The sequence below is a fragment of the Phyllobates terribilis genome, unplaced genomic scaffold (genome assembly GCF_046119375.1).
Source record: "Phyllobates terribilis strain yellow unplaced genomic scaffold, ASM4611937v1 Scaffold_840__1_contigs__length_612611, whole genome shotgun sequence".
In the NCBI taxonomy this organism is placed as follows: domain Eukaryota; kingdom Metazoa; phylum Chordata; class Amphibia; order Anura; family Dendrobatidae; genus Phyllobates; species Phyllobates terribilis.
The window spans coordinates 31,445-57,973 of NW_027363600.1; the positions used below are offsets into that span (position 1 = coordinate 31,445).

General features: G+C 55.0%; 1 protein-coding gene across 3 annotated transcripts in view; it reads left to right on the forward strand.

Annotated features, from left to right (window-relative positions):
• The first annotated feature begins 1,599 nt into the window (after positions 1-1,599).
• The window catches only part of LOC141240333 (protein phosphatase 1 regulatory subunit 16A-like), a 31,013-nt gene continuing 6,083 nt past the window's right edge, over positions 1,600-26,529 (forward strand). The window contains exons 1-7 of one of the 3 annotated variants that reach the window (XM_073668639.1): positions 1,600-2,006; positions 13,686-13,756; positions 15,764-15,909; positions 17,521-17,624; positions 17,718-17,842; positions 24,575-24,700; positions 24,932-25,007. In XM_073668639.1, coding sequence (XP_073524740.1) covers positions 1,754-2,006; positions 13,686-13,756; positions 15,764-15,909; positions 17,521-17,624; positions 17,718-17,842; positions 24,575-24,700; positions 24,932-25,007 — 901 coding nt within the window. In that variant the 5' untranslated portion in view covers positions 1,600-1,753. Of the gene's footprint in view, positions 2,007-9,357; positions 9,383-13,685; positions 13,757-15,763; positions 15,910-17,520; positions 17,625-17,717; positions 17,843-24,574; positions 24,701-24,931; positions 25,008-26,529 lie in introns of those variants that run through there. The other 2 variants (XM_073668638.1, XM_073668640.1) reach the window with 2 other exon arrangements.

Here is a 26,529-nt window from a genome sequence, read left to right on the forward strand (position 1 = left end):
GGATGAGGCACCGGAGGTAATGAGGCACCGGAGGTAATGAGGCACCAGAGGTAATGAGGCACCGGAGGGAATGAGGCACCGGGATGAGGCACTGGAGGGAGTGAGGCACCGGGATGAGATTCGGTTCGCCGGTTCGGCTGTGTCTCTTCCTCGTACCTTATTTCGCCGTTATATGTCTCCGTTATCTGCCACGCCCATTTGATTCGCCCACTCTCTTGGACACGCCCACTCCTTTCGGATCCGCCCATTCCTCGTTTTCTCTCCGCTCTATTTCTTATGGCCACGCCCACTACGCTACTTTCCTCAGCGCTCTGATCACGCCCACTCATGACTCCACCCATTTTCAGTTTCTCTTCCTCTCACTCTCCCGCCTCTCCTTGTGCTCCGCCTCCTATATCTCCGCCCCCTGATCCCAGGCCACGCCCCTTTATCCTGATCTCCAGGAAGCGGCGACAGCAGGGACAGAAAGAACGCGGCCCCGACAGCTCCGGGGGCCCCGACACCACGTCCCGCAGCTCCGGGGGCCCCGACACCACGTCCCGCAGCTCCGGGGGCCCCGACACCACGTCCCGCAGCTCCGGGGGCCCCGACACCACGTCCCGCGGCTCCGGGGGCCCCGACACCACGTCCCGCGGCTCCGGGGGTCTCGGCTCCTCTTCCCTCTGCTCCTCAGGGGGGACCCCCGGCTCCTCTTCCCTCTGCTCCTCAGGGGGGACCCCCGGCTCCTCTTCCCTCTGCTCCTCGGGGGCCCCGGCTCCTCTTCCCTCTGCTCCTCAGGGGGGACCCCCGGCTCCTCTTCCCTCTGCTCCTCAGGGGGGACCCCCGGCTCCTCTTCCCTCTGCTCCTCGAGGGGTCTCTGCTCCTCTTCCCTCTGCTCCTCGAGGGGTCTCTGCTCCTCTTCCCTCTGCTCCTCGGGGGCCCCGGCTCCTCTTCCCTCTGCTCCTCGAGGGGTCTCTGCTCCTCTTCCCTCTGCTCCTCGAGGGGTCTCTGCTCCTCTTCCCTCTGCTCCTGGGGGGGGACCCTCGGCTCCTCTTCCCTCTGCTCCTCCAGGGGGGACCCCCGGCTCCTCTTCCCTCTGCTCCTCGAGGGGTCTCTGCTCCTCTTCCCTCTGCTCCTCGGGGGGGACCCCCGGCTCCTCTTCCCTCTGCTCCTCGGGGGGGACCCCCGGCTCCTCTTCCCTCTGCTCCTCGGGGGGGACCCCCGGCTCCTCTTCCCTCTGCTCCTCGGGGGGGACCCCCGGCTCCTCTTCCCTCTGCTCCTCGGGGGGGACCCCCGGCTCCTCTTCCCTCTGCTCCTTGGGGGGGACCCTCGGCTCCTCTTCCCTCTGCTCCTCGGGGGGGACCCCCGGCTCCTTTTCCCTCTGCTCCTCGAGGGGTCTCTGCTCCTTTTCCCTCTGCTCCTCGGGGGCCCCGGCTCCTCTTCCCTCTGCTCCTCAGGGGAGACCCTCGGCTCCTCTTCCCTCTGCTCCTTGGGGGGGACCCTCGGCTCCTCTTCCCTCTGCTCCTCGGGGGGGACCCCCGGCTCCTTTTCCCTCTGCTCCTCGAGGGGTCTCTGCTCCTTTTCCCTCTGCTCCTCAGGGGAGACCCTCGGCTCCTCTTCCCTCTGCTCCTCGGGGGGGGGGGGTCCCGGCTCCTGCCCTGTTGGTTGGTACATGGACACATGGGGTGCTAGTGGTGTAGTTCGGGGGGCCCTGAGTGCAGGGGACATGTGGGGCTGGTGCAGTTAGTGTCCCCCGGTGTCCTGAGCCCCCACCATGGCGGAGCACCTGGAGCTGCTGTCGGAGATGCCAGCGGTCGGCCGTATGAGCACGCAGGAGCGGCTGAGGCACGCGCAGAAGAGACGGGCGCAGCAGCTGAAGAGGTGGGCGCAGGGCGAGAAGGAGGCGTCGGGCCGGAGGACGAAGGGCCCAAGAGCAGCGGGGGGCCCGAGAGCAGGCGGGCGCAGGGTGTGCTTCCCCCAAAACGTCACCTTACTGGAGGCTGCAGCACGCAACGACGCCGAGGAAGGTGAGCTGCGCACCGCCGGGATATATACACCCCCCCATATATATATACATACAACCCCGGGATATACAGTGGGTAGGGAAAGTATTCAGACCCCTTTACATTTTTCACTCTTTGTTTCATTGCAGCCATTTGGTAAATTCTAAAAACTTCATTTTTTTTCTCATTAAAGTCCACTCTGCTCCCCAACTTGACTGAAAAAAAACAGAAATGTAGAAATTTTTGCCAATTTATTAAAAAAGAAAACCTGAAATATCACATGGTCATAAGTATTCAGCCCCTTTGCTCAGTATTGAGTAGAAGCCCCCTTTTGAGCTAGTGCAGCCATGAGTCTTCTTGGGAATGATGCACCTGGATTTGGGCATCCTCTGCCATTCTTTCTTGCAGATCCTCTCCAGTTCCGTCAGGTTGGATGGTGAACGTTGGTGGACAGCCATTTTCAGGTCTCTCCAGAGATGATCAATTGGGTTTAGGTCAGGGCTCTGGCTGGGCCAGTCACGAATGGTCACAGAGTTGTTCTGAAGCCACTCCTTTGTTATTTTAGCTGTGTGCTTAGGGTCATTGTCTTGTTGGAAGGTGAACCATCGGCCAAGTCTGAGGTCCAGAGCACTCTGGAAGAGGTTTTCATCCAGGATATCTCTGTACTTGGCCGCATTCATGTTTCCTTCAATTGCAACCAGTCGTCCTGTCCCTGCAGCTGAAAAACACCCCCATAGCATGATGCTGCCACCACCATGTTTCACTGTTGGGATTGTATTGAGCAGGTGATGAGCAGTGCCTGGTTTTCTCCACACATACCGCTTAGAATTATAACCAAAAAGTTCTATCTTCGTCTCCTCAGACCAGAGAATCTTATTTCTCATAGTTTGGGAGTCCTTCATGTGTTTTTGAGCAAACTCTATGCGGGCTTTCATATGTCTTGCACTGAGGAGAGGCTTCCGTTTTGCCACTCTGCCATAAAGGCCCGACTGGTGGAGGGCTGCAGTGATAGTTGACTTTGTGGAACTTTCTCCCATCTCCCTACTGCATCTCAGGAGCTCAGCCGCAGTGATCTTGGGGTTCTTCTTTACCTCTTTCACCAAGGCTCTTCTCCCACGATTGTTCAGTTTGGCTGGACGGCCAGGTCTATGAAGACTTCTGGTGGTCCCAAACTTCTTCCATTTAAGGATTATGGAGGCCACTGTGCTCTTAGGAACCTTGAGTAATGCAGAATTTCTTTTGTAACCTTGGCCAGATCTGTGCCTTGCCACAATTCTGTCTCTGAGCTCCTTGGGCAGTTCCTTTGAGCTCATGATTCTCATTTGGTCTGACATGCACTGTGAGCTGTGAGGTCTTATATAGACAGGTGTGCGCCTTTCCAAATCAAGTCCTATCAGTTTAATTAAACACAGCTGGACTCCAATGAAGGAGTAGAAGCATCTCAAGGAGGATCACAAGGAAATGGACAGCACGTGACTTAAATATGAGTGTCTGAGCAAAGGGGCTGAATACTTATGACCATGTGATATCAGTTTTTCTTTTTCAATAAATTTGCAAAAATTTCTAAATTTTGTTTTTTTTTCAGTGAAGATGGGGTGCAGAGTGGACTTTAATGAAAAACAATGAACTTTTTAGAATTTACCAAATGGCTGCAATGAAACAAAGAGTGAAAAATGTAAAGGGGTCTGAATACTTTCCGTATCCACTGTATATACACCCCCCCCCCCCCATATATACAACCCGGGATATATATGCAACTCCTGGATATATACACCCCCTCCATTTATAGAACCCCCCATATATACACTCCCGATATATAGGACCCCCAGCCCGATATACACCCTCCATGTATACATCCCTGAGCATGTACAGTGCTGTGAGTGTTCGCTCCTTCCTGATTTCTTATTCTTTTCCTTGTTTGTCACTTAAATGTTTCAGATCACAAAACAAATGTAAAGACAACACAAGTAACACAAAATGCAGTTTTTACATGAAGGTCTTTATTATTAAGGGAAAAAGAAATCCAAACCTACAGGGTCCTGTGTGATAGTGATTGCCCCTGTGAGGCAGTGACTGGGATCGTATATGAGGGAAGATCTTTATTATTAAGGAAACAAGAAATCCAAACCTACAGGGTCCTGTGTGATAGTGATTGCCCCTGTGAGGCAGTGACTGGGATCGTATACGAGGGGCATTATATATACCCCAGAATGTGTACAGAGACCTATTAAACCCATTGGAGTGCATTGCAGGAATGAAGGTGAGCATTGACCTGGTCAGGCTGTCTGGCTAAGGCAGATTAGTAAAACCCGGCAGGGCCTTCATTTCTTGGAGGAGTCTACAGGAGGGCAGTGGGGCGGCCTCCTCCCTCCCTAGTGTTATTCAGTGTTGGGTAATGCTAGGAGCGCAGCAGGTTAGCTCAGCAGGACTGAGTGTGGCTGAACCACCGCCTGGGAAGACTCTGCGCCCGTCAGGCTCTGAGCGGCCCGGCGCGGCCGTTGCCCCCGGCAACCGTTGTTATGGACTGATGTTAACCCGGCTGTGAACCGGAGGACTTTTCTGTTTACCCGTGAGTTGCTGAATGAAGCTGTTTATGTTGGACTTGCTTGGGTCACTGCCTCAGTTACTGCACGGTGTGAACACTGCCGCCTTACACCCCCTAAACCTAATAACTGGTCGGGCCCTGAGCAGCAACAACTGCAATCAAGCGTTTGTGATACCTGGCAATCAGGGCTCGGAGACGGAGGTTAGGCTTACCGCCTCCATCCCTGCTGGCAATCAGTCTTTACAGCGCTCTGGAGGGATTGTGGCTGCTCATCTTTGCAGAATTGCTGTAATTCCGCCACATTGGAGGTTTCCGAGCAAGAACCGCCATCTTAAGGTCCGGCCGCAGCATCTCAAGCGGATTAAGGTTAGGACTTTGACTAGGCCACTCCAGTCTTCGTTTCTTCAGCCATTCAGTGATGGACTTGCCGGTGTGTTTTGGATCATTGTCCGTCTGCAGAACCCAAGTGCGCTTCAGCTTGAGGTCACGGACAGATGGCCAGACATTCTCCTTCAGGAGTTTTTGGTAGACAGCAGAATTCATGGTTTTATTTACCACAAAAAGTCTAATGGGTCCTGAAGCAGCAAAACAGCCCCAGACCATCACACTACCACCACCATATTTTACTGTTGGTATGATGTTCCTTTTCTGAAATGCTGTGTTACTTCTACACCAGATGTAACAGGACATACACCTTTTGTCTCATCAGTCCACAGAGTATTCTCCCATAAGTCTTGGCGATCAAGATGTTTTCTGGCAAAACTGAAATAAGTCTCTATGTTCTTTGTGCTCAGCAGTGGGTTTCCTCTTTCATCGCTGCCATTTTTGCTCTGTCTTTTTCTTACTGTGGAGTCATGAACACTGACCTTAACTGAGGCAAGTAAGGTCTATAGTTCTTTGGATGCTGTTGTGGGGTCTTTTGTGACCTCTCTAATGAGATGTCGCTGTTCTCTTGGGGTAATTTTGCTCGGTCAGCCACTCCTGGGAAGGTTTACCACTGTTCCTTCTTTTCACCATTTGTGGATAATGGCTTTCACTGTGGTTCTCTGGAGTCACAAAGCTTTAGAAATGGCTTCATAACTTTTTCCAGACTGATAGATCTCAATTACTTTGTTTCTCATTTGTTCCTGAGTTTCTTTGGATCACAGCATGATGTCTGGCTTTTGATGATCTTTGGATCTACTTCATTGTGTCAGGCAGGTCCTATTGAAGGGATTTTGTGATTGAGAACCGGTGAGGCAGAAATCAGACCTGTGTGTGGCTAGGGAAATTGTACTCAGCTTCCCAAAGATGTGATAAACCATGGTTAAAACATCAATTAAGGGGGGAGGGGGGCTGTTACTATCACACAGGACCCTGTAGGTTTGGATTTCTTTTTCCCTTAATAATAAAGACCTTCATGTAAAAACTGCACTTCTATTTTACTTCTGTTATCTTTACAATTGTTTGATGATCTGAAACATTTAAGTGACAAAGAAAAAGAATAAGAAATCAGGAAGGAGCGAACACTCACAGCACTGTATGTGTATGTGTATATATATATATATATATATATATAATATGGAGGAGAGGTCTGTACTGTGTATGTATGTATGTGTATATATATATATATATATATATATATATATATATATATATATATATATATATATATATATATATATATATATATATATATATATATATATATATATATATATGTTATATGAAAAAGTTTGGGCACCCCTATTAATCTTAAGCTTATTGTTTTATAAAAATTGGTGTTTTTGCAGCAGCTATTTCAGTTTGATATATGTAATAACTGTTGGACACAGTAATGTTTCTGCCTTGAAATGAGGTTTATTGTACTAACAGAAAATGTGCAATCTGCATTCAAACAAAATGTGACAGGTGCATAAGTATGGGCACCCCACCAGAAAAGTGACATTAATATTTAGTAGATCCTCCTTTTGCCTCTAGTCGCTTCCTGTAGCTTTTAATGAGTTCCTGGATCCTGGATGAAGGTATTTTTGACCATTCCTCTTTACAAAACAATTCCAGTTCCTGTAAGTTTGATGGTCGCCGAGCATGGACAGCCCTCTTCACATGATCCCACAGATGTTCAATGATATTCAGGTCTGGGGACTGGGATGGCCATTCCAGAACATTGTAATCGTTCCTCTGCATGAATGCCTGAGTAGATTTGGAGCGGTGTTTTGGATCATTGTCTTGCTGAAAGATCCATCCCCTGCGTAACTTCAACTTTGTCACTGATTCTTGAACATTATTGTCAAGAATCTGCTGATACTGAGTGGAATCCATGCGTCCCTCAACTTTAACAAGATTCCCGGCCACACAGCCCCAAAGCATGATGGAACCTCCACCAAATTTTACTGTGGGTAGCAAGTGTTTTTCTTGGAATGCTGTGTTTTTTTACCGCCATGCATAACGCCTTTTTGTAAGACCAAACAACTCAATCTTGGTTTCATCAGTCCACAGGACCTTCTTCCAAAAAGAAATTGGCTTCCCCAAATGTGCTTTTGCATACCTCAGCCGACTCTGTTTGTGGCGTGCTTGCAGAAACGGCTTCTTTCGCATCACTCTCCCATACAGCTTCTCCTTGTGCAAAGTGCGTTGTATAGTTGACCGATGCGCAGTGACACCATCTGCAGCAAGTTGATGCTGCAGCTCTCTGGAGGTGGTCTGAGGATTGTCCTTGACTGATCTCACCATTCTTCTTCTCTGCCTTTCTGATGTTTTTCTTGGACTGCCACTTCTGGCCTTAACAAGAACTGTCCCTGTGTTCTTCCATTTCCTTACTATGTTCCTCACAGTGGAAACTGACAGGTTAAATCTCTGAGACAGCTTTTTGTATCCTTCCCCTGAACAACTATGTTGAATAATCTTTGTTTTCAGATCATTTGACAGTTGTTTTGAGGAGCCCATGATGCCACTCTTCAGAGGAGATTCAAACAGGAGAACAACTTGCAAGTGGCCACTTTAAGTAGCTTTTCTCATGATTGCATACACCTGGCTCTGAAGTTCAAAGCTCAATGAGGTTACAAAACCAAAAAAAGTGCTTTAGTAAGTCAGTAAAAAGTAGATAGGAGTATTTAAAACAAGAAAATGATAAGGGTGCCCATACTTATGCACCTTTCAAATTTTGTTTGAATGCAGATTGCACATTTTGTATTAGTACAATAAACCTCATTTCAAGGCAGAAACATTACTGTGTCCAACGGTTATTACATATATCAAACTGAAAGAGCTGCTGCAAAAACACCAATTTTTATAAAACATTAAGCTTAAGATTAATAGGGGTGCCTAAACTTTTTCATATAACTGTATATATATTATATTATAGTGTGTGTGTGTGTGTGTGTGTGTATATATATATATATATATATATATATATATATATATATATATATATATATATATATATGTGTGTGTGTCTGGAGTCTTAGGCCACTGCAGAATAAATGCGTCGTCAGTGGTCGCGGACAGTGGGTTCAGGCGACACATGTTGGGGGTTGTGGTTATTCTCGTTCTCAGGTCTCTTTCTCTCTCTGGTGTCAGCTCTTCCTGCTGCACCTCATTCTCCTCCACCTGCGGCCTCTCTTCCTGTAATGTGATCGTCCTCTCTTGTCTGTTCTCTTGTTGTTCCTGTGGCCCCGGGATCTGACGGCCACTGATCCCTGCAGGATGGACCGGCCGACTGTGCGTAGGGGGGGACTGCCGACTGTGCGTAGGGCGGGTGGGGGACTCCCTGCAGGACCGACTGACCGACTGGGTAAGGCGGGGAGGCCCTGCAGGACGGACCGGCCGACAGTGTGTGTGGGTTTGTGCCGGCCTCTCTCCTCTTGGCCTCGGGGGTTTCTGCCAGCCTCGGGGGGGGGGTTTCTGCCGGCCTCTCTTCTCTGGGCCTCGGGGGTTTCTGCCGGCCTCTCTTCTCTGGGCCTCGGGGGTTTCTGCCGGCCTCTCTCCTTTGGGCCTCGGGGGTTTCTGCCGGCCTCTCTCCTCTGGGCCTCGGGGGGTTTCTGCCGGCCTCTCTCCTCTGGGCCTCGGGGGGTTTCTGCCGGCCTCTCTCCTCTGGGCCTCGGGGGGTTTCTGCCGGCCTCTCTCCTCTGGGCCTCGGGGGGTTTCTGCCGGCCTCTCTCCTCTGGGCCTCGGGGGGTTTCTGCCGGCCTCTCTCCTCTTGGCCTCGGGGGGTTTCTGCCGGCCTCTCTCCTCTTGGCCTCGGGGGGTTTCTGCCGGCCTCTCTCCTCTTGGCCTCGGGGGGTTTCTGCCGGCCTCTCTCCTCTTGGCCTCGGGGGGTTTCTGCTGGCCTCTCTCCTCTTGGCCTCGGGGGGTTTCTGCCGGCCTCTCTCCTCCTGGGGTTTCTGCCGGCCTCTCTTCTCTGGGCAGGTTGGTGTTAAGTGATAATCCTGTTAGTCCGGGGCCATTGGGGGGCTAGGTGGGGGTGTGTGTGTGGAGGATTAATGGGATCACTGTGAGGTGCCTGAGGCCGGAGTGACTCGCTGCCTCCTGGGTTTCGGCCTCCCCCTGTATATAGCATGTAATAGGGAGGCACCCCGGATTAACCCTTCCCCCACTGCAGTAACGTCTGATGATTACTGCGGGCCGGTCACTGATCTGATACCGAGCCCCACAGCGGAGCGCTCCGCCCTGCAGAGCAACGCCAGCCCCACTGTGCAGGACATCGCAGAGGTGCTGACCCCCCTGGGACACGTATGGGGTCTGCTGATTATCGGGGTCTCCTCTATCCATGTCACAACTACTCCCAGCATCCTGGAGTATTACCCCACCATCCCAGATATCCCTGGTCTGATGTGATATTAATGCCCCGGGGAGTGAAGACTTTACATGGATGGAAGTAAGTGCACCCCTTGTAGTATTGGGATCGGGTGTATCAGCCTCTGTAAACGGGCGTGAGTCCAGCACACAGCAGGTAACCTCCACAGAGGAGGAGGACGGGGAAGGGGAGCCTGGAGGAGGAGGAGGAGGACGGGGAAGGGGAGCCTGGAGGAGGAGGACGGGGAAGGGGAGCCTGGAGGAGGAGGAGGAGGACGGGGAAGGGGAGCCTGGAGGAGGAGGACGGGGAAGGGGAGCCTGGAGGAGGAGGAGGAGGACGGGGAAGGGGAGCCTGGAGGAGGAGGACAGGGAAGGGGAGCCTGGAGGAGGAGGAGGACGGGGAAGGGGAGCCTGGAGGAGCAGGAGGAGGACGGGGAAGGGGAGCCTGGAGGAGGAGGACGGGGAAGGGGAGCCTGGAGGAGGAGGAGGAGGACGGGGAAGGGGAGCCTGGAGGAGGAGGACAGGGAAGGGGAGCCTGGAGGAGGAGGAGGAGGACGGGGAAGGGGAACCTGGAGGAGGAGGACGGGGAAGGGGAGCCTAGAGGAGGAGGAGGAGGACGGGGAAGGGGAGCCTGGAGGAGGAGGACGGGGAAGGGGAGCCTGGAGGAGGAGGAGGAGGACGGGGAAGGGGAGCCTGGAGGAGGAGGACGGGGAAGGGGAGCCTAGAGGAGGAGGACGGGGAAGGGGAGCCTGGAGGAGGAGGACGGGGAAGGGAAGCCTGGAGGAGGAGGACTGGGAAGGGGAGCCTGGAGGAGGAGGACTGGGAAGGGGAGCCTGGAGGAGGAGGAGGAGGACGGGGAAGGGGAGCCTGGAGGAGGAGGAGGAGGACGGGGAAGGGGAGCCTGGAGGAGGAGGAGGAGGACGGGGAAGGGGAGCCTGGAGGAGGAGGAGGAGGAGGACTGGGAAGGGGAGCCTGGAGGAGGAGGAGGACGGGGAAGGGGAGCCTGGAGGAGGAGGAGGAGGAGGACGGGGAAGGGAAGCCTGGAGGAGGAGGACTGGGAAGGGGAGCCTGGAGGAGGAGGACTGGGAAGGGGAGCCTGGAGGAGGAGGACTGGGAAGGGGAGCCTGGAGGAGGAGAACTGGGAAGGGGAGCCTGGAGGAGGAGAACTGGGAAGGGGAGCCTGGAGGAGGAGAACTGGGAAGGGGAGCCTGGAGGAGGAGGACTGGGAAGGGGAGCCTGGAGGAGGAGGACTGGGAAGGGGAGCCTGGAGGAGGAGGACTGGGAAGGGGAGCCTGGAGGAGGAGGACTGGGAAGGGGAGCCTGGAGGAGGAAGACTGGGAAGGGGAGCCTGGAGGAGGAAGACTGGGAAGGGGAGCCTGGAGGAGGAAGACTGGGAAGGGGAGCCTGGAGGAGGAAGACTGGGAAGGGGAGCCTGGAGGAGGAAGACTGGGAAGGGGAGCCTGGAGGAGGAAGACTGGGAAGGGGAGCCTGGAGGAGGAAGACTGGGAAGGGGAGCCTGGAGGAGGAAGACTGGGAAGGGGAGCCTGGAGGAGGAGGACTGGGAAGGGGAGCCTGGAGGAGGAGGACTGGGAAGGGGAGCCTGGAGGAGGAGGACGGGGAAGGGGAGCGAGGAGGACGGGGAAGGGGAGCCTGGAGGAGGAGGAGGAGGACGGGGAAGGGAAGCCTGGAGGAGGACTGGGAAGGGGAGCCTGGAGGAGGAGAACTGGGAAGGGGAGCCTGGAGGAGGAGGACGGGGAAGGGGAGCCTGGAGGAGGAGGACGGGGAAGGGGAGCCTGGAGGAGGAGGACGGGGAAGGGAAGCCTGGAGGAGGACTGGGAAGGGGAGCCTGGAGGAGGAGGAGGACGGGGAAGGGGAGCCTGGAGGAGGAGGAGGACGGGGAAGGGGAGCCTGGAGGAGGAGGAGGAGGACGGGGAAGGGGAGCCTGGAGGAGGAGGAGGAGGACGGGGAAGGGGAGCCTGGAGGAGGAGGAGGAGGACGGGGAAGGGGAGCCTGGAGGAGGACGGGGAAGGGGAGCCTAGAGGAGGAGGAGGAGGATGGGAAGGGGAGCCTGGGGGAGGAGAACTGGGAAGGGGAGCCTGGAGGAGGAGGAGGACGGGGAAGGGGAGCCTGGAGGAGTGATGCTTGGAAGACATGTAGTATACAGGGAATAATCGTATTGAGGGGGGTAATAACCTGTGCTGCAGGAGCCTGGATATAATAGCACGTGAAGTGGGGGGACATTATAATGAGGGGATTTGTGGGTGCGCAGCCCCCGTATAATGACTTGTACATCAGACAGCCCGTCCTCTGCCCTCGGGTCGGCCATTGAGACCTGTAGTCAGTATGGTCACCCCTGGCACCGTCGCCTGGTGGAGGGCTGTAATCCTCAGGGTGACTCCACCATTGCACTAGCTCATGCTGAGCCTCCTGGTTCATGGCTATGCTGTTATGTAGTGACGCTGGGCACTGTGTGCCGCTGCGGGCATTCCTCTGCTCCTGGCACGTGGTGCGGTACGAGGTTGGCGCGGCCTCGCCGTCCTGTTTGCCGGAGATCTCGCTGTTGACTCCGGGATCAGGAAGTCGCCGCTTCCTTCTTTCACTCGGAGGGAAATCCGAGGTTAACCCCCACACTGCTGGCCTAGCTGCAGCCGGGCACATTGGTCGGCAGTGTGTATGGGGGGTTGCGGTGTAAGGGGGGGGTTGTTAGGGACTCTACACTTCTCTGCATAGGTTTTCTCCAGGTTTGTGGCATCTCTTGGGTTAATGGCGTTTCCAAGGCCAGATATTTACCCAGCAGACAGCAATGTGCCCGCAGACTGCCAACTCAAACACGGGCACGGCTCCTCCACCAGCACCGGCTCCCCGGGACCCACATCCTGCTCCGGCTGTCCCATTTAACCCTTGCTCCCTTATATCTGTTCTGGGAATGATGGGAACGATGGGTGGCATCCCGTGTGGCATTGTGCCTCTGCTGACCCCCCCGGCGTGCTCCGCTGACACCCGGCATGCGCCACTCCCTCCTTCCCCCGGCGTGCACCACTCCCTCCTTCCCCCGGCGAGCTCCGCTCACTTCTCCTCCCCCCCCCCAGGTGTGCCCGGCCGTGCTCCGCTGACTCCCGGCCGTGCTCCGCTGACCCCCGGCCGTGCTCCGCTGACTCCCGGCATGCGCCACTCTCTCCTTCCCTCGGCGTGCGCCACTCTCCTTCCCTCGGCGTGCGCCACTCTCTCCTTCCCTCGGCGTGCGCCACTCCCTCCTTCCTCCGGCGTGCTCCGCTCGCTTATTCCCCCGGTGTGTCCGGCCGTGCTCCGCTGACCCCCCCGGCCGTGCTCCGCTGACCCCCCCCGGCCGTGCTCCGCTGACCCCCCCCCGGCCGTGCTCCGCTGACCCCCCCCGGCCGTGCTCCGCTGACCCCCCCCGGCCGTGCTCCGCTGACCCCCCCCGGCCGTGCTCCGCTGACCCCCGGCATGCGCCACTCTCTCCTTCCCTCGGCGTGCGCCACTCCCTCCTTCCTCCGGCGTGCTCCGCTCGCTTCTTCCCCCGGTGTGTCCGGCCGTGCTCCGCTGACCCCCCCCGGCCGTGCTCCGCTGACCCCCCCCGGCCGTGCTCCGCTGACCCCCCCCGGCCGTTCTCCGCTGACCCCCCCCGGCCGTGCTCCGCTGACCCCCCCGGCCGTGCTCCGCTGACCCCCCCGGCCGTGCTCCGCTGACCCCCCCCCGGCCGTGCTCCGCTGACCCCCCCCCGGCCGTGCTCCGCTGACCCCCCCCCGGCCGTGCTCCGCTGACCCCCCCCGGCCGTGCTCCGCTGACCCCCCCCGGCCGTGCTCCGCTGACCCCCCCCGGCCGTGCTCCGCTGACCCTCGGCGTGCGCCACTCTCTCCTTCCCTCGGCGTGCGCCACTCCCTCCTTCCTCCGGCGTGCTCCGCTCGCTTCTTCCCCCGGTGTGTCCGGCCGTGCTCCGCTGACCCCCCCCGGCCGTGCTCCGCTGACCCCCCCCGGCCGTGCTCCGCTGACCCCCCCCGGCCGTTCTCCGCTGACCCCCCCCGGCCGTGCTCCGCTGACCCCCCCGGCCGTGCTCCGCTGACCCCCCCCGGCCGTGCTCCGCTGACCCCCCCCGGCCGTGCTCCGCTGACCCCCCCCCGGCCGTGCTCCGCTGACCCCCCCCGGCCGTGCTCCGCTGACCCCCCCCCGGCCGTGCTCCGCTGACCCTCGGCGTGCGCCACTCTCTCCTTCCCTCGGCGTGCGCCACTCCCTCCTTCCTCCGGCGTGCTCCGCTCGCTTCTTCCCCCGGTGTGTCCGGCCGTGCTCCGCTGACCCCCGGCCGTGCTCCGCTGACCCCCGGCGTGCTCGTGTCCTCTCCACTCTATAATGGTTTCTCTTCTCTCCAGTTCGTCAGTTGCTGCAGAACGGATTCAGCGCCAATTTGTACAACGAGGACGGCCTGACAGCGCTGCACCAGGTGAGGGCGAGACCCCAGGGAATGCCGACTGCCCCCGACAGTGCCGGCATCCACTGCCTCCACCAACACTGCCACAAACCCCCCCCCCCCATCTCCAACAGTCGCCCTCCTCGTCTCACCCACCCCCCTTCCCGCCATCACCCTCCACATCGCCCCTCCTTGTTCCCCCGTCCACCTCCTCGTCCTCTCCTCCTTGTTGTCACTCCTTGTCCCCCCCCTCCCCTCCTCCTTGTTTACCCCCTCCTCCTCCTTGTTTACCCCCTCCTCCTCCTTGTTTACCCCCTCCTCCTCCTTGTTTACCCCCTCTTCCTCCTTGTTTACCCCCTCTTCCTCCTTGTTTCCCCCCTCTTCCTCCTTGTTTCCCCCCCTCTTCCTCCTTGTTTCCCCCCCCTCTTCCTCCTTGTTTCCCCCCCTCTTCCTCCTTGTTTCCCCCCCCTCTTCCTCCTTGTTTCCCCCCCCTCTTCCTCCTTGTTTCCCCCCCCTCTTCCTCCTTGTTTCCCCCCCCTCTTCCTCCTTGTTTCCCCCCCTCTTCCTCCTTGTTTCCCCCCCCTCTTCCTCCTTGTTTCCCCCCCCTCTTCCTCCTTGTTTCCCCCCCCTCTTCCTCCTTGTTTCCCCCCCCTCTTCCTCCTTGTTTCCCCCCCCTCTTCCTCCTTGTTTCCCCCCCCTCTTCCTCCTTGTTTCCCCCCCCTCTTCCTCCTTGTTTCCCCCCCTCTTCCTCCTTGTTTCCCCCCCTCTTCCTCCTTGTTTCCCCCCCTCTTCCTCCTTGTTTCCTCCCTCTTCCTCCTTGTTTCCTCCCTCTTCCTCCTTGTTTCCTCCCTCTTCCTCCTTGTTTCCTCCCTCTTCCTCCTTGTTTCCTCCCTCTTCCTCCTTGTTTCCCCCCTCTCCTCCTCCTCATTGTCCCCCCCTCTCCTCCTCCTCCTTGTTTCCTCCCCTCCTCCTCCTTGTTTCCCCCCCGCCTCCTTGTTTCCCCCCCGCTCCTACTCCTCCTCCTTGTTTCCACCTCCTCCTTGCCCCCCCCACCCCCCCTCCTCCTCCTTCTTTACCCCTCCTCCCCCTTCTTTACCCCTCCTCCCCCTTCTTTACCCCTCCTCCCCCTTCTTTACCCCCTTCCCCTCTTCCTCCTTGTTTCCCCCCCTCTTCCTCCTTGTTTCCCCCCCTCTTCCTCCTTGTTTCCCCCCCCTCTTCCTCCTTGTTTCCCCCCCTCTTCCTCCTTGTTTCCCCCCCTCTTCCTCCTTGTTTCCCCCCCCTCTTCCTCCTTGTTTCCCCCCCTCTTCCTCCTTGTTTCCCCCCCTCTTCCTCCTTGTTTCCCCCCCTCTTCCTCCCCCTCTTTCTCCTTGTTTCCCCCCTCTCCTCTTCCTCCTTGTTTCCCCCCTCTCCTCTTCCTCCTTGTTTCCCCCCTCTCCTCTTCCTCCTTGTTTCCCCCCTCTCCTCTTCCTCCTTGTTTCCCCCCTCTCCTCTTCCTCCTTGTTTCCCCCCTCTCCTCTTCCTCCTTGTTTCCCCCCTCTCCTCTTCCTCCTTGTTTCCCCCCTCTCCTCTTCCTCCTTGTTTCCCCCCTCTCCTCTTCCTCCTTGTTTCCCCCCTCTCCTCCTCCTCATTGTCCCCCCCTCTCCTCCTCCTCATTGTCCCCCCCCTCTCCTCCTCTTCCTTGTTTCCTCCCCTCCTCCTTGTCCCCCCCCTCCTCTTCCTCCTTGTTTCCCCCCTCTCCTCTTCCTCCTTGTTTCCCCCCTCTCCTCCTCCTCATTGTCCCCCCCCTCTCCTCCTCCTCATTGTCCCCCCCCTCTCCTCCTCCTCATTGTCCCCCCCCTCTCCTCCTCCTCATTGTCCCCCCCTCTCCTCCTCCTCATTGTCCCCCCCCTCTCCTCCTCTTCCTTGTTTCCTCCCCTCCTCCTTGTCCCCCCCCCTCCTCCTCCTTGTTTCCCCTTCTCCCCTCCTCCTCCTCCTTGTTTCCCCCCCTCCTCCTCCTCGTCGCCCCCTACAGTCCGGTCAGGGATGTGTCTGTGCTCGCAGTGCTGCATTGATGACTATGAGGAGATCGTCCAGTCGCTGTTGGACGCCGGAGCTGATGTGAACGCCTGCGACAGTGAACTATGGACGCCGCTGCACGCCGCCGCCACCTGCGGACACCTGCACCTGGTGGAGCTGCTCATCCAGCAGTAAGTGTGGAGGAGACCATTGTACACATGTCGGGGGTGTCCCATAGTAAGGTGGAGGAGACCATTGTACACATGTCAGGGGTGTCCCATAGTAAGGTGGAGGAGACCATTGTACACATGTCAGGGGTGTCCCATAGTAAGGTGGAGGAGACCATTGTACACATGTCGGGGGTGTCCCATAGTAAGGTGGAGGAGACCATTGGACACATGTCGGGGGTTGTCCCATAGTAAGGTGGAGGAGACCATTGGACACATGTCGGGGGGTGTCCCATAGTAAGGTGGAGGAGACCATTGGACACATGTCGGGGGGTGTCCCATAGTAAGGTGGAGGAGACCATTGGACACATGTCGGGGGGTGTCCCATAGTAAGGTGGAGGAGACCATTGGACACATGTTGGGGGGGTGTCCCATAGTAAGGTGGAGGAGACCATTGGACACATGTTGGGGGATGGGGGGGTATCCCATAGTAAGGTGGAGGAGACCATTGGACATATGTCGGGGGGTGTCCCATAGTAAGGTGGAGGAGACCATTGGACACATGTCGGGGGGGTGTCCCATAGTAAGGTGGAGGAGACCATTGGACACATGTCGGGGGGTGTCCCATAGTAAGGTGGAGGAGACCATTGGACACATGTCGGGGGGTGTCCCATAGTAAGGTGGAGGAGACCATTGGACACATGTCGGGGGGTGTCCCATAGTAAGGTGGAGGAGACCATTGGACACACGTCGGGGGGTGTCCCATAGTAAGGTGGAGGAGACCATTGGACACATGTCGGGGGGTGTCCCATAGTAAGGTGGAGGAGACCATTGGACACATGTCGGGGGGGTGTCCCATAGTAAGGTGGAGGAGACCATTGGACACATGTTGGGGGATGGGGGGGTATCCCATAGTAAGGTGGAGGAGACCATTGGACACATGTCGGGGGGTGTCCCATAGTAAGGTGGAGGAGACCATTGGACACATGTCGGGGGGGTGTCCCATAGTAAGGTGGAGGAGACCATTGGACACATGTCGGGGGGTGTCCCATAGTAAGGTGGAGGAGACCATTGGACACATGTCGGGGGGGTGTCCCATAGTAAGGTGGAGGAGACCATTGGACACATGTTGGGGGATGGGGGGGTATCCCATAGTAAGGTGGAGGAGACCATTGGACACATGTCGGGGGGTGTCCCATAGTAAGGTGGAGGAGACCATTGGACACATGTCGGGGGGGTGTCCCATAGTAAGGTGGAGGAGACCATTGGACACATGTTGGGGGATGGGGGGGTATCCCATAGTAAGGTGGAGGAGACCATTGGACACATGTCGGGGGGTGTCCCATAGTACGGTGGAGGAGACCATTGGACACATGTCGGGGGGGTGTCCCATAGTAAGGTGGAGGAGACCATTGGACACATGTCGGGGGGTGTCCCATAGTAAGGTGGAGGAGACCATTGGACACATGTCGGGGGGTGTCCCATAGTAAGGTGGAGGAGACCATTGGACACATGTCGGGGGGTGTCCCATAGTAAGGTGGAGGAGACCATTGGACACATGTCGGGGGGGTGTCCCATAGTAACGTGGAGGAGACCATTGTACATGTCAGGGGTGACCATGCCCTGTCTCCATAGTAACGCCAACCTGCTGGCTGTGAACTCTGATGGGAACATGCCCTATGACCTCTGTGAGGACGACGTCACCCTGGACCACATAGAGACCGTTATGGCTGATCAGGGTGAGTCCTTCCTCCGCGGCCGCCGCCTCTCCCCCGCCGCCGCCTTATGTGATGGTCTTCTCTGCTCACCCTCGCGGGGTCTGTCCTAACTAGGAATCACCCAGGAGAAGATCGAGGAGGCGCGGGCGGCCACCGAGCTGATGATGGTGTCTGATATTCGGCAGCTGCTGGAGTCAGGGGCCGAGGTCAACGCTCAGGACGCGGCGGGCACCAGCCTGGTGAGTGACCCCTGTGTGTGCATATAATATACAGTCATGGCCGACAGTGTGAAATTGTTCCAGAAGATGAAGTCTTTCTCCCAGAACATTATCACAATTCCCCACAGTTTGTTATACACGGGTTTATTGGGACAACAGAGAAAAAAAGGCAAATTCCACATAATTCCACACAGAACCCCAAAAATGGTCCGAACAAAATTGTTGTCACCTTTCCAAAATTGTGAGTAAACAACTTTGTTTCCAGCTTGTGATGCTCGTTCACACTCACCTGTAGCAAGTAACAGGTGTGGGCAACATGGAAATCACTCCTGAGACCAGATAAAAGGGGAGAAATTGTCTCAGTCTTTGCATTGTGTGTCTGTGTGTGCTACACTGAGCATGGAGAACAGAAAGAGGAGAAGAGAACTGTCTGAGGACTTGAGAACCAAAATTGTTGACCAATACCAAAAATCACAAGGTTACAAGTCCATCTCCAGACATCTTCATGTTCCTTTGTCCACGGTAACATAGTAACATAGTTTGTAAAGCCGAATAAAGACTTGCGTCCATCAAGTTCGACCTGTTAGTTCTGTAATTGCTAAAGTTGATCCAGAGGAGGCAAAAACCCCAAATGATTTGGCCAATCTTCACCTGAGGAAAAATTCCCTCCCGACTCTGAAACCAGCAGTCAGAATAAATCCCTGTATCAACCTACTATTTTATTCTATTTTTAAGTATATGCTGAAATCTGCCTGGTATCTAGAAAAGCATCCAGTCCCCGCTTGAACTGGTTTAGTGAATCCGACATTACCGTCTCCTCACTCAGTGAATTCCATATTCTCACTGCTCTTACCGTAAAGAACCCCTTCCTATGCTGGTGCTGAAACCTTTTCTCTTCCAGTCTTAGTGAGTGCCCTCTTGTTACCGTAATATCCCTCCTTTTGAACAAATCCCGGGCAAGGTCTCTATACTGTCCCCTAACATATTTGTACACATTTATTATGTCCCCCCTCAACCTTCTCTTTTCCAGGCTGAATAGTCCTAGTTTTGCCAACCTCTCTGGGTATTGCAGTCCCTCCATTCCCTTTAGTAATTTTGTTGCCCTCCTTTGTACCTTTTCAAGCTCATTTCTATCCTTTCTATATATTGGGGCCCATAACTGAGCACAGTATTCCAAGTGTGGTCTGACCAGTGCTTTGTACAGTGGAAGAACAATGTTCTCCTCCTTTGCAGCTATACCTCTTCTGATACATCCCATTACCCTGTTTGCCCTTACAGCAGCCGCCTGACTTTGGGCACTCCAATTTAGTTTGCTATCAATCAAGATGCCCAAGTCCTTCTCCATCTCTGAATTCCCCAATGATTTCCCATTCAGTGAGTACTGGTGACTTCCATTTCTCCTTCCCATATGTATGACCTTACATTTCTCCTCGTTAAACCTCTTTTGCCATTTAATGCTCCACCTACCCAGCTTATCCAAATCCCTCTGTAGGTCTGCACTGTCCTCTTTTGTATTAATTGTTTTACATAACTTTGTGTCATCTGCAAATATTGATATTTTACTATTTATCCCGTTGACTATGTCGTTAATAAAGATATTAAATAACATTGGGCCTAGTACAGACCCCTGTGGTACCCCACTAGTGACGCTTACCCAATCTGAGTATATTCCATTTATAACCACCCTCTGCCTTCTATCCTTTAGCCATTTAGCTACCCACTTGCAGACATTTCCCCCAGCCCCATCATTCTCATTTTGTATACCAACCTATTATGTGGCACGCTATCGAACGCTTTTGAGAAGTCGAGATACACGACATCCACTGGTTCCCCCTGATCTACTCGAGAGCTAACCTCCTCGTAGAAGTCAATCAGGTTTGTTTGGCAGGAGCGATTCCTCATGAATCCATGTTGGTTCGGGGTTAATAGATTATTAGCATCAAGATGCTCCATGATTGCCTCATTAATAAAGCCTTCAAAAATTTTGCCCACAACGGACGTCAGACTCACCGGCCGATAGTTTCCGGCGTCACTTTTTGCTCCCTTTTTGAATATTGGCACTACATTCGCCTGTCGCCAATCAAGTGGCACAGACCCAGTCTCAACAGAGTCCTTAAATATAAGATATAACGGTCTGTCTATCACATTACTTAGTTCCCTTAGTACCCGTGGGTGTATGCCATCAGGTCCTGGTGATTTGGTTATTTTAATGTTACTGAGGCGTTTCTGTACCCCAGCTTGGGTTAGATTTGTCATACTTAGTGGAGGATTAAGTTTGTCACTTCTCATTTCTCCTGTTAGTTCTTTTTCCTTTGTGAAAGTTGTCGAAAAAAATGTATTTAATAGATTAGCTTTATCCTCATCTTTCTCTATGATTTTGCCTTCCTCACTTTTTATCGGTCCAATACTATTCGATTTAATCCTTTTACTATTTATATACGTAAAGAACAGTTTGGGATTTGATCTACTTTCCCTAGCAATACGTCTCTCTGTTTCCTCCTTCGCTATTTTTATTTGTTTTTTGCAGGTTCTCGTTTTTTCCTTGTAACACATTAGTGCCTCCTTACTGTTTTCCTGTTTTAATCTCTTGAATGCCTCTTTTTTGCTATTTAACGCCCCTTTTACGTTCTTGTTCAACCATATTGGTTTCCTCTTATTTCGGGCCCTTTTATTCCCATACGGTATATATCTCTCACACTGAGTATTCAGAATTCTTTTGAAGGTTTCCCATTTACTATTCGTATTCCTTTGATTAAGAACTTTGTCCCAGTCTATAAGTTGAAGGTTTTCTATCAGCTGATCAAACTTCGCCCTCCTAAAGTTTAATGTTTTTGTTGTTCCCTTATTGATAACCCTACTGAAGGGCATTTTGAAGTCGATAATATTATGGTCGCTATTACCTAGGTGCCCCCCTATCTGTACCTCAGTTATTCTATCAGGCCTATTAGTCAATATTAAGTCCAACACGGCCTTCCCTCTCGTTGGTTCCTGCACTAGTTGGGAGAGATAATTATCCTTAATATTTGTCAAGAACCTTTTTCCTTTCTGAGATCTACAGGTTTCTGTTTCCCAGTCAATATCCGGGTAGTTGAAATCCCCCATTACAATCACTTCATTATGTTTTGCTACTTTGTCTATTTGTCCTAATAGCAGCTTCTCATTCTCCTCTGTTATATTGGGTGGCTTATAGCAGACCCCCAGTAATATTTTATTATTATTTTTTGCCCCCTCTATCTCTACCCACATGGACTCGACCCCCTCTTCTCCCTCTCCTATATCTTCCCTTAGTCTGGGCTTTAGACGTGACCTTACATATAAGCAGACTCCTCCGCCTTTCCCCTGTTTCCGGTCCCTTCTAAATAAACTATAATCTAATAAATTTACCGCCCAGTCGTAGCTATCGTCTAGCCAAGTCTCTGTTATACCTACGATGTCATACCTCTCCTCCGATATAAGCGCCCGCAGCTCATCCGCCTTATTGGTCAGGCTTCTTGCGTTGGTCAGCATGCAAGATAAAACTTTGGGGTTATTTAGCATCCTATTCTTCTCTAACGATCTAACTGTACTATCCCCACCCCCCTCTCCACCCTCATTATATTCACTTCTCCCCTTCCCCCTTGCTTGCCTCACATCCCACCTATTTCCTTGGTTTCCCCCCCCCCCCCGTCTCTAGTTTAAAAACTCCTCCAACCTATTAGCCATCTTCTTCCCCAGCACCGCTGCACCCTCCCCATTGAGGTGCAGCCCGTCCCTACGGTAGAGCCTGTAGCCGACCGCGAAGTCGGCCCAGTTCTCCACGGTGTGCAACATAATGAAGTTTACACCCCACGGCACTGCAGCTAATCTCCCTGGACAGCAGATAACTGATGAAAGGTTGCAGCGCAGGATAGTCCGGATGGTGGATAAGCAGCCCCAATCAAGGTCCAAAGAAATTAAAGCTGTCCTGCAGCCTCAGGGGGCATCAGTGTCAGCGAACTATCCGTCCACATGTGAATGACATGAAACGCTATGGCAGGAGATCCCGGAGGACCCCACTGCTGACACAGAGACCTAAAAAAGCTGGACTGCAGTTTGCCAAAATGTACGTAAGCTAGAATCCTTCTGGGAAAGCATCTTGTGGACAGATGAGACCAAGATAAAGCTTCTTGGTAAAGCACATCATTCTACTGTTTACTCCAAATGGAATGAGGCCTATAAAGAAAAGAACACAGTACCTACAGTCAGGTATGGTGGAGGGTCACAGATATATATATATATATATATTTTTTTTTTGCTGTGCACTAGGCATCAAAAAAATGGCAATGTAGTGCTCAATGTCAGAAAGCTGGGTGTGCGTCCTAGGTCACGGGTCTTCCAGCAGGACAATGACCCCAAACGCCATGACTGTATGTGTGTGTGATACAGTTTACATGTGTGTGTATTTATTTATTTATTTTACTCACTTTTATGTAGCGCCATTAATTCCACAGCGCTTTACAGACATTATCATCACTGTCCCCATCGGGGCTCACAATCTACATTCCCCATCAGTCTTTGGAGTGTGGGAGAATCCGGAGGAAAGCCAACAAACACGGGGAGAACATACAGACTCCTGCAGATGTTGTCCTTGGTGGGATATATGTGTGTGCTGACACCAGAGAACAATAACCCCAGCAGTACGAACAACCACCAGTGTAATACTGGCTGAATACTCGGGGAGATGAGTGACCCCCATTTCCCTCCGCTGGTCTCTCGTCTGCCGCCTCGCTCTGTGTTCTCAGCTCTCAGCCTCATATATAATTCACGCCTTGTCCCCGGTGTCAGGTGACATCTTGTGTTCAGAGAGATGTCTGTGCCCACCGGGCGAGCGTCGTTACCTAGTGATCGCCCCCCAGACTGTGCCACATACCCTGATGTATAGTGAGCTGCCCCTAATGCACGGGGAGCGTGTCATCCCCGCCCCTAATGCACCGGGAGCGTCTCATCCCCGCCCCTAATGCATCGGGAGCGTCTCATCTCCGCCCCTAATGCACGGGGAGCTGCTCATCCCCGCCCCTAATGCACGGGGAGCTGCTCATCCCCGCCCCTAATGCACGGGGAGCTGCTCATCCCCGCCCCTAATGCACCGGGAGCGTCTCATCTCCGCCCCTAATGCATCGGGAGCTGCTCATCCCCGCCCCTAATGCACGGGGAGCTGCTCATCCCCGCCCCTAATGCAACGGGAGCGTCTTATCCCCGCCCCTAATGCAACGGGAGCGTCTTATCCCCGCCCCTAATGCAACGGGAGCGTCTTATCCCCGCCCCTAATGCAACGGGAGCGTCTTATCCCCGCCCCTAGTGCAACGGGAGCGTGTCATCCCCGCCCCTAATGCACCGGGAGCGTGTCATCCCCGCCCCTAATGCAACGGGAGCGTGTCATCCCCGCCCCTAATGCAACGGGAGCGTGTCATCCCCGCCCCTAATGCATCGGGAGCTGCTCATCCCCGCCCCTAATGCAACGGGAGCGTCTCATCCCCGCCCCTAGTGCAACGGGAGCGTCTTATCCCCGCCCCTAATGCAACGGGAGCGTCTTATCCCCGCCCCTAATGCAACGGGAGCGTGTCATCCCCGCCCCTAATGCAACGGGAGCGTGTCATCCCCGCCCCTAATGCAACGGGAGCGTGTCATCCCCGCCCCTAATGCAACGGGAGCGTGTCATCCCCGCCCCTAATGCAACGGGAGCGTGTCATCCCCTCCCCTAATGCAACGGGAGCGTGTCATCCCCTCCCCTAATGCAACGGGAGCGTGTCATCCCCGCCCCTAATGCAACGGGAGCGTGTCATCCCCGCCCCTAATGCAACGGGAGCGTGTCATCCCCGCCCCTAATGCAACGGGAGCGTGTCATCCCCGCCCCTAATGCAACGGGAGCGTCTCATCCCCGCCCCAAATGCAACGGGAGCGTCTCATCACCGCCCCTAATGCAACGGGAGCGTCTCATCACCGCCCCTAATGCAACGGGAGCGGCTCATCCCCGCCCCTAATGCAACGGGAGCGGCTCATCCCCGCCCCTAATGCAACGGGAGCGTGTCATCCCCGCCCCTAATGCACGGGGAGCTTGTCATCCCCGCCCCAAATGCAACGGGAGCGTGTCATTCCCGCCCCAAATGCAACGGGAGCGTGTCATTCCCGCCCCAAATGCACCGGGAGCGTGTCATCCCCGCCCCAAATGCATCGGGAGCGTGTCATCCCCGCCCCAAATGCACCGGGAGCGTGTCATCCCCGCCCCAAATGCACCGGGAGCGTGTCATCCCCGCCCCTAATGCACCGGGAGCGTGTCATCCCCGCCCCAAATGCACCGGGAGCGTGTCATCCCCGCCCCAAATGCACCGGGAGCGTGTCATCCCCGCCCCAAATGCACCGGGAGCGTGTCAACCCCGCCCCTAATGCGCCGGGAGCGTGTCATCCCCGCCCCTAATGCACCGGGAGCGTGTCATCCCCGCCCCTAATGCACCGGGAGCGTGTCATCCCCGCCCCTAATGCACCGGGAGCGTGTCATCCTCGCCCCTAATGCACCGGGAGCGTGTCATCCCCGCCCCTAATGCACCGGGAGCGGCTCATCCCCGCCCCAAATGCAACGGGTGCGGCTCATCCCCGCCCCTAATGCACGGGGAGCGTCTCATCCCCGCCCCTAATGCACGGGGAGCGGCTCATCCCCACCCCTAATGCAACGGGAGCGGCTCATCCCCGCCCCAAATGCAACGACCTCAGGACTCTGACTCCTCCTCTGTATTACAGCTACACATTACGGCAGCGAATGGTTACGTGGCGGCGGCGGAGCTTCTTCTGGAGCACACGGCCTCTTTGAATGCCCGGGACAGTGATGGTTGGGAGCCGCTCCATGCTGCAGCTTGTTGGGGTCAGGTAAGTGCCCATCCCTTGCGGAGGGAGGCGGGGCCTCGGGCTGCCCGGCGGAGGGAGGCGGGGCCTCGGGCTGCCCGGCGGAGGGAGGCGGGGCCTCGGGCTGCCCGGCGGAGGGAGGCGGGGCCTCGGGCTGCCCGGCGGAGGGAGGCGGGGCCTCGGGCTGCCCGGCGGAGGGAGGCGGGGCCTCGGGCTGCCTGGCGGTGATTTATCACCTGTTCTTGTTTTCCTTAGATGCAGTTGGTGGAGATGCTTGTTGCTCATGGCGCCGACCTGAACGCGAAATCTCTGCTGGATGAGACGCCTCTGGGTGCGGACACGTGATGTAACTGTGTACGGGGGAGATAGTGATGCGATCCTTTTTAAAAAAAAGTTTTAGAAAGTTGTAGAAAGTTGAACCTGTGCGGAGGACGTGCGCATGTCTGAAGCGGCCGGGCTGTGGGTGCAGGCTGCGTCATACAGCAGGCACCTGGGTGTAGAGTTTGGTATGGTAGCTGGGGGTCTTCTAGTGGCCGCCGCGTCTGCCATGTTATCGTACTAAGAAAAACTTCTCTGTGGGCGACTGATAAAAAGGTAGAAAAAAGTCAAATCTCCCGTCTCATCCTAAAACATAAGGAAAGGACGGAGGAGGCGCGAGGTGTCGCTGCGCTCACAGCTGCCCAGCCCGGCGGGAAAGCCCGACCCTGTGTATATATGTATTATTGTGACTGGTGATCAATAGAAAGCCAGAGACCCCTGGGGAACGCCGCCGACTGCCGGATATATATAACGGAAAGCCAGAGACCCCCGGGGAACACCGCCGACTGCCGGATATATATAACGGAAAGCCGGAGACGCCCCGGGGAACGCCGCCGACTGCCGGATATATATAACGGAAAGCCAGAGACCCCCCCGGGGAACGCCACCGACTGCCGGATATATATAACGGAAAGCCAGAGACCCCCCCGGGGAACGCCACCGACTGCCGGATATATATAACGGAAAGCCAGAGACCCCCCCGGGGAACGCCACCGACTGCCGGATATATATAACGGAAAGCCAGAGACCCCCCCGGGGATCGCCACCGACTGCCGGATATATATATACAGCAGCATGTAAAAGTTTGTGCACCCCTCGTCAGATTTCCTGTTATTGTGAACAGTGAAGCAAATTGAAGATGAAATAATCCCTAAAAGGCCTAAAGTTACAGATGACACATCTCCTTATATGTATTTTAGTTTGTGCCCCCGGCATGGTCAGTACCTAGCAGCGCCCCCGGCATGGTCAGTACCTAGTAGTGCCCCCGGCATGGTCAGTACCTAGCAGGCCCCCGGCATGGTCAGTGCCTAGCAGCGCCCCCGGCATGGTCAGTACCTAGCAGCGCCCCCGGCATGGTCAGTACCTAGCAGCGCCCCCGGCATGGTCAGTACCTAGCAGCGCCCCCGGCATGGTCAGTACCTAGTAGCGCCCCCTTTTGCAGTATCACAGCTTGTAAACACTTTTTGCAGCCAGACAAGAGTCTTTTAGTTCTCGTTTGAGGGATTTTCCTCCGTTCTTGCTTGGAGAATTCCTCCAGATCTGTGAGATTCCTGGGGCATCTTGCATCCTCTATTTTGAGGCCACAGATTTTCAATGATGTTCAGATCAGGGGACTGTGAGGGCCATTGTAAAACCTTCAGCTTGCTCCTTCTGAGGTCGTCTATTGTGGATTGTGACGTGTGTTTAGGATCATTATCTATTTGTAGAATCGTCCTCTTCAGCTTCAGCTTTTTTACAGATGGTGTTATGTTTGCATCAAGAATTTGTAGAAATTTCATTGAATCCATTCTTCCCTCTACTCGTGAAATGTTCCC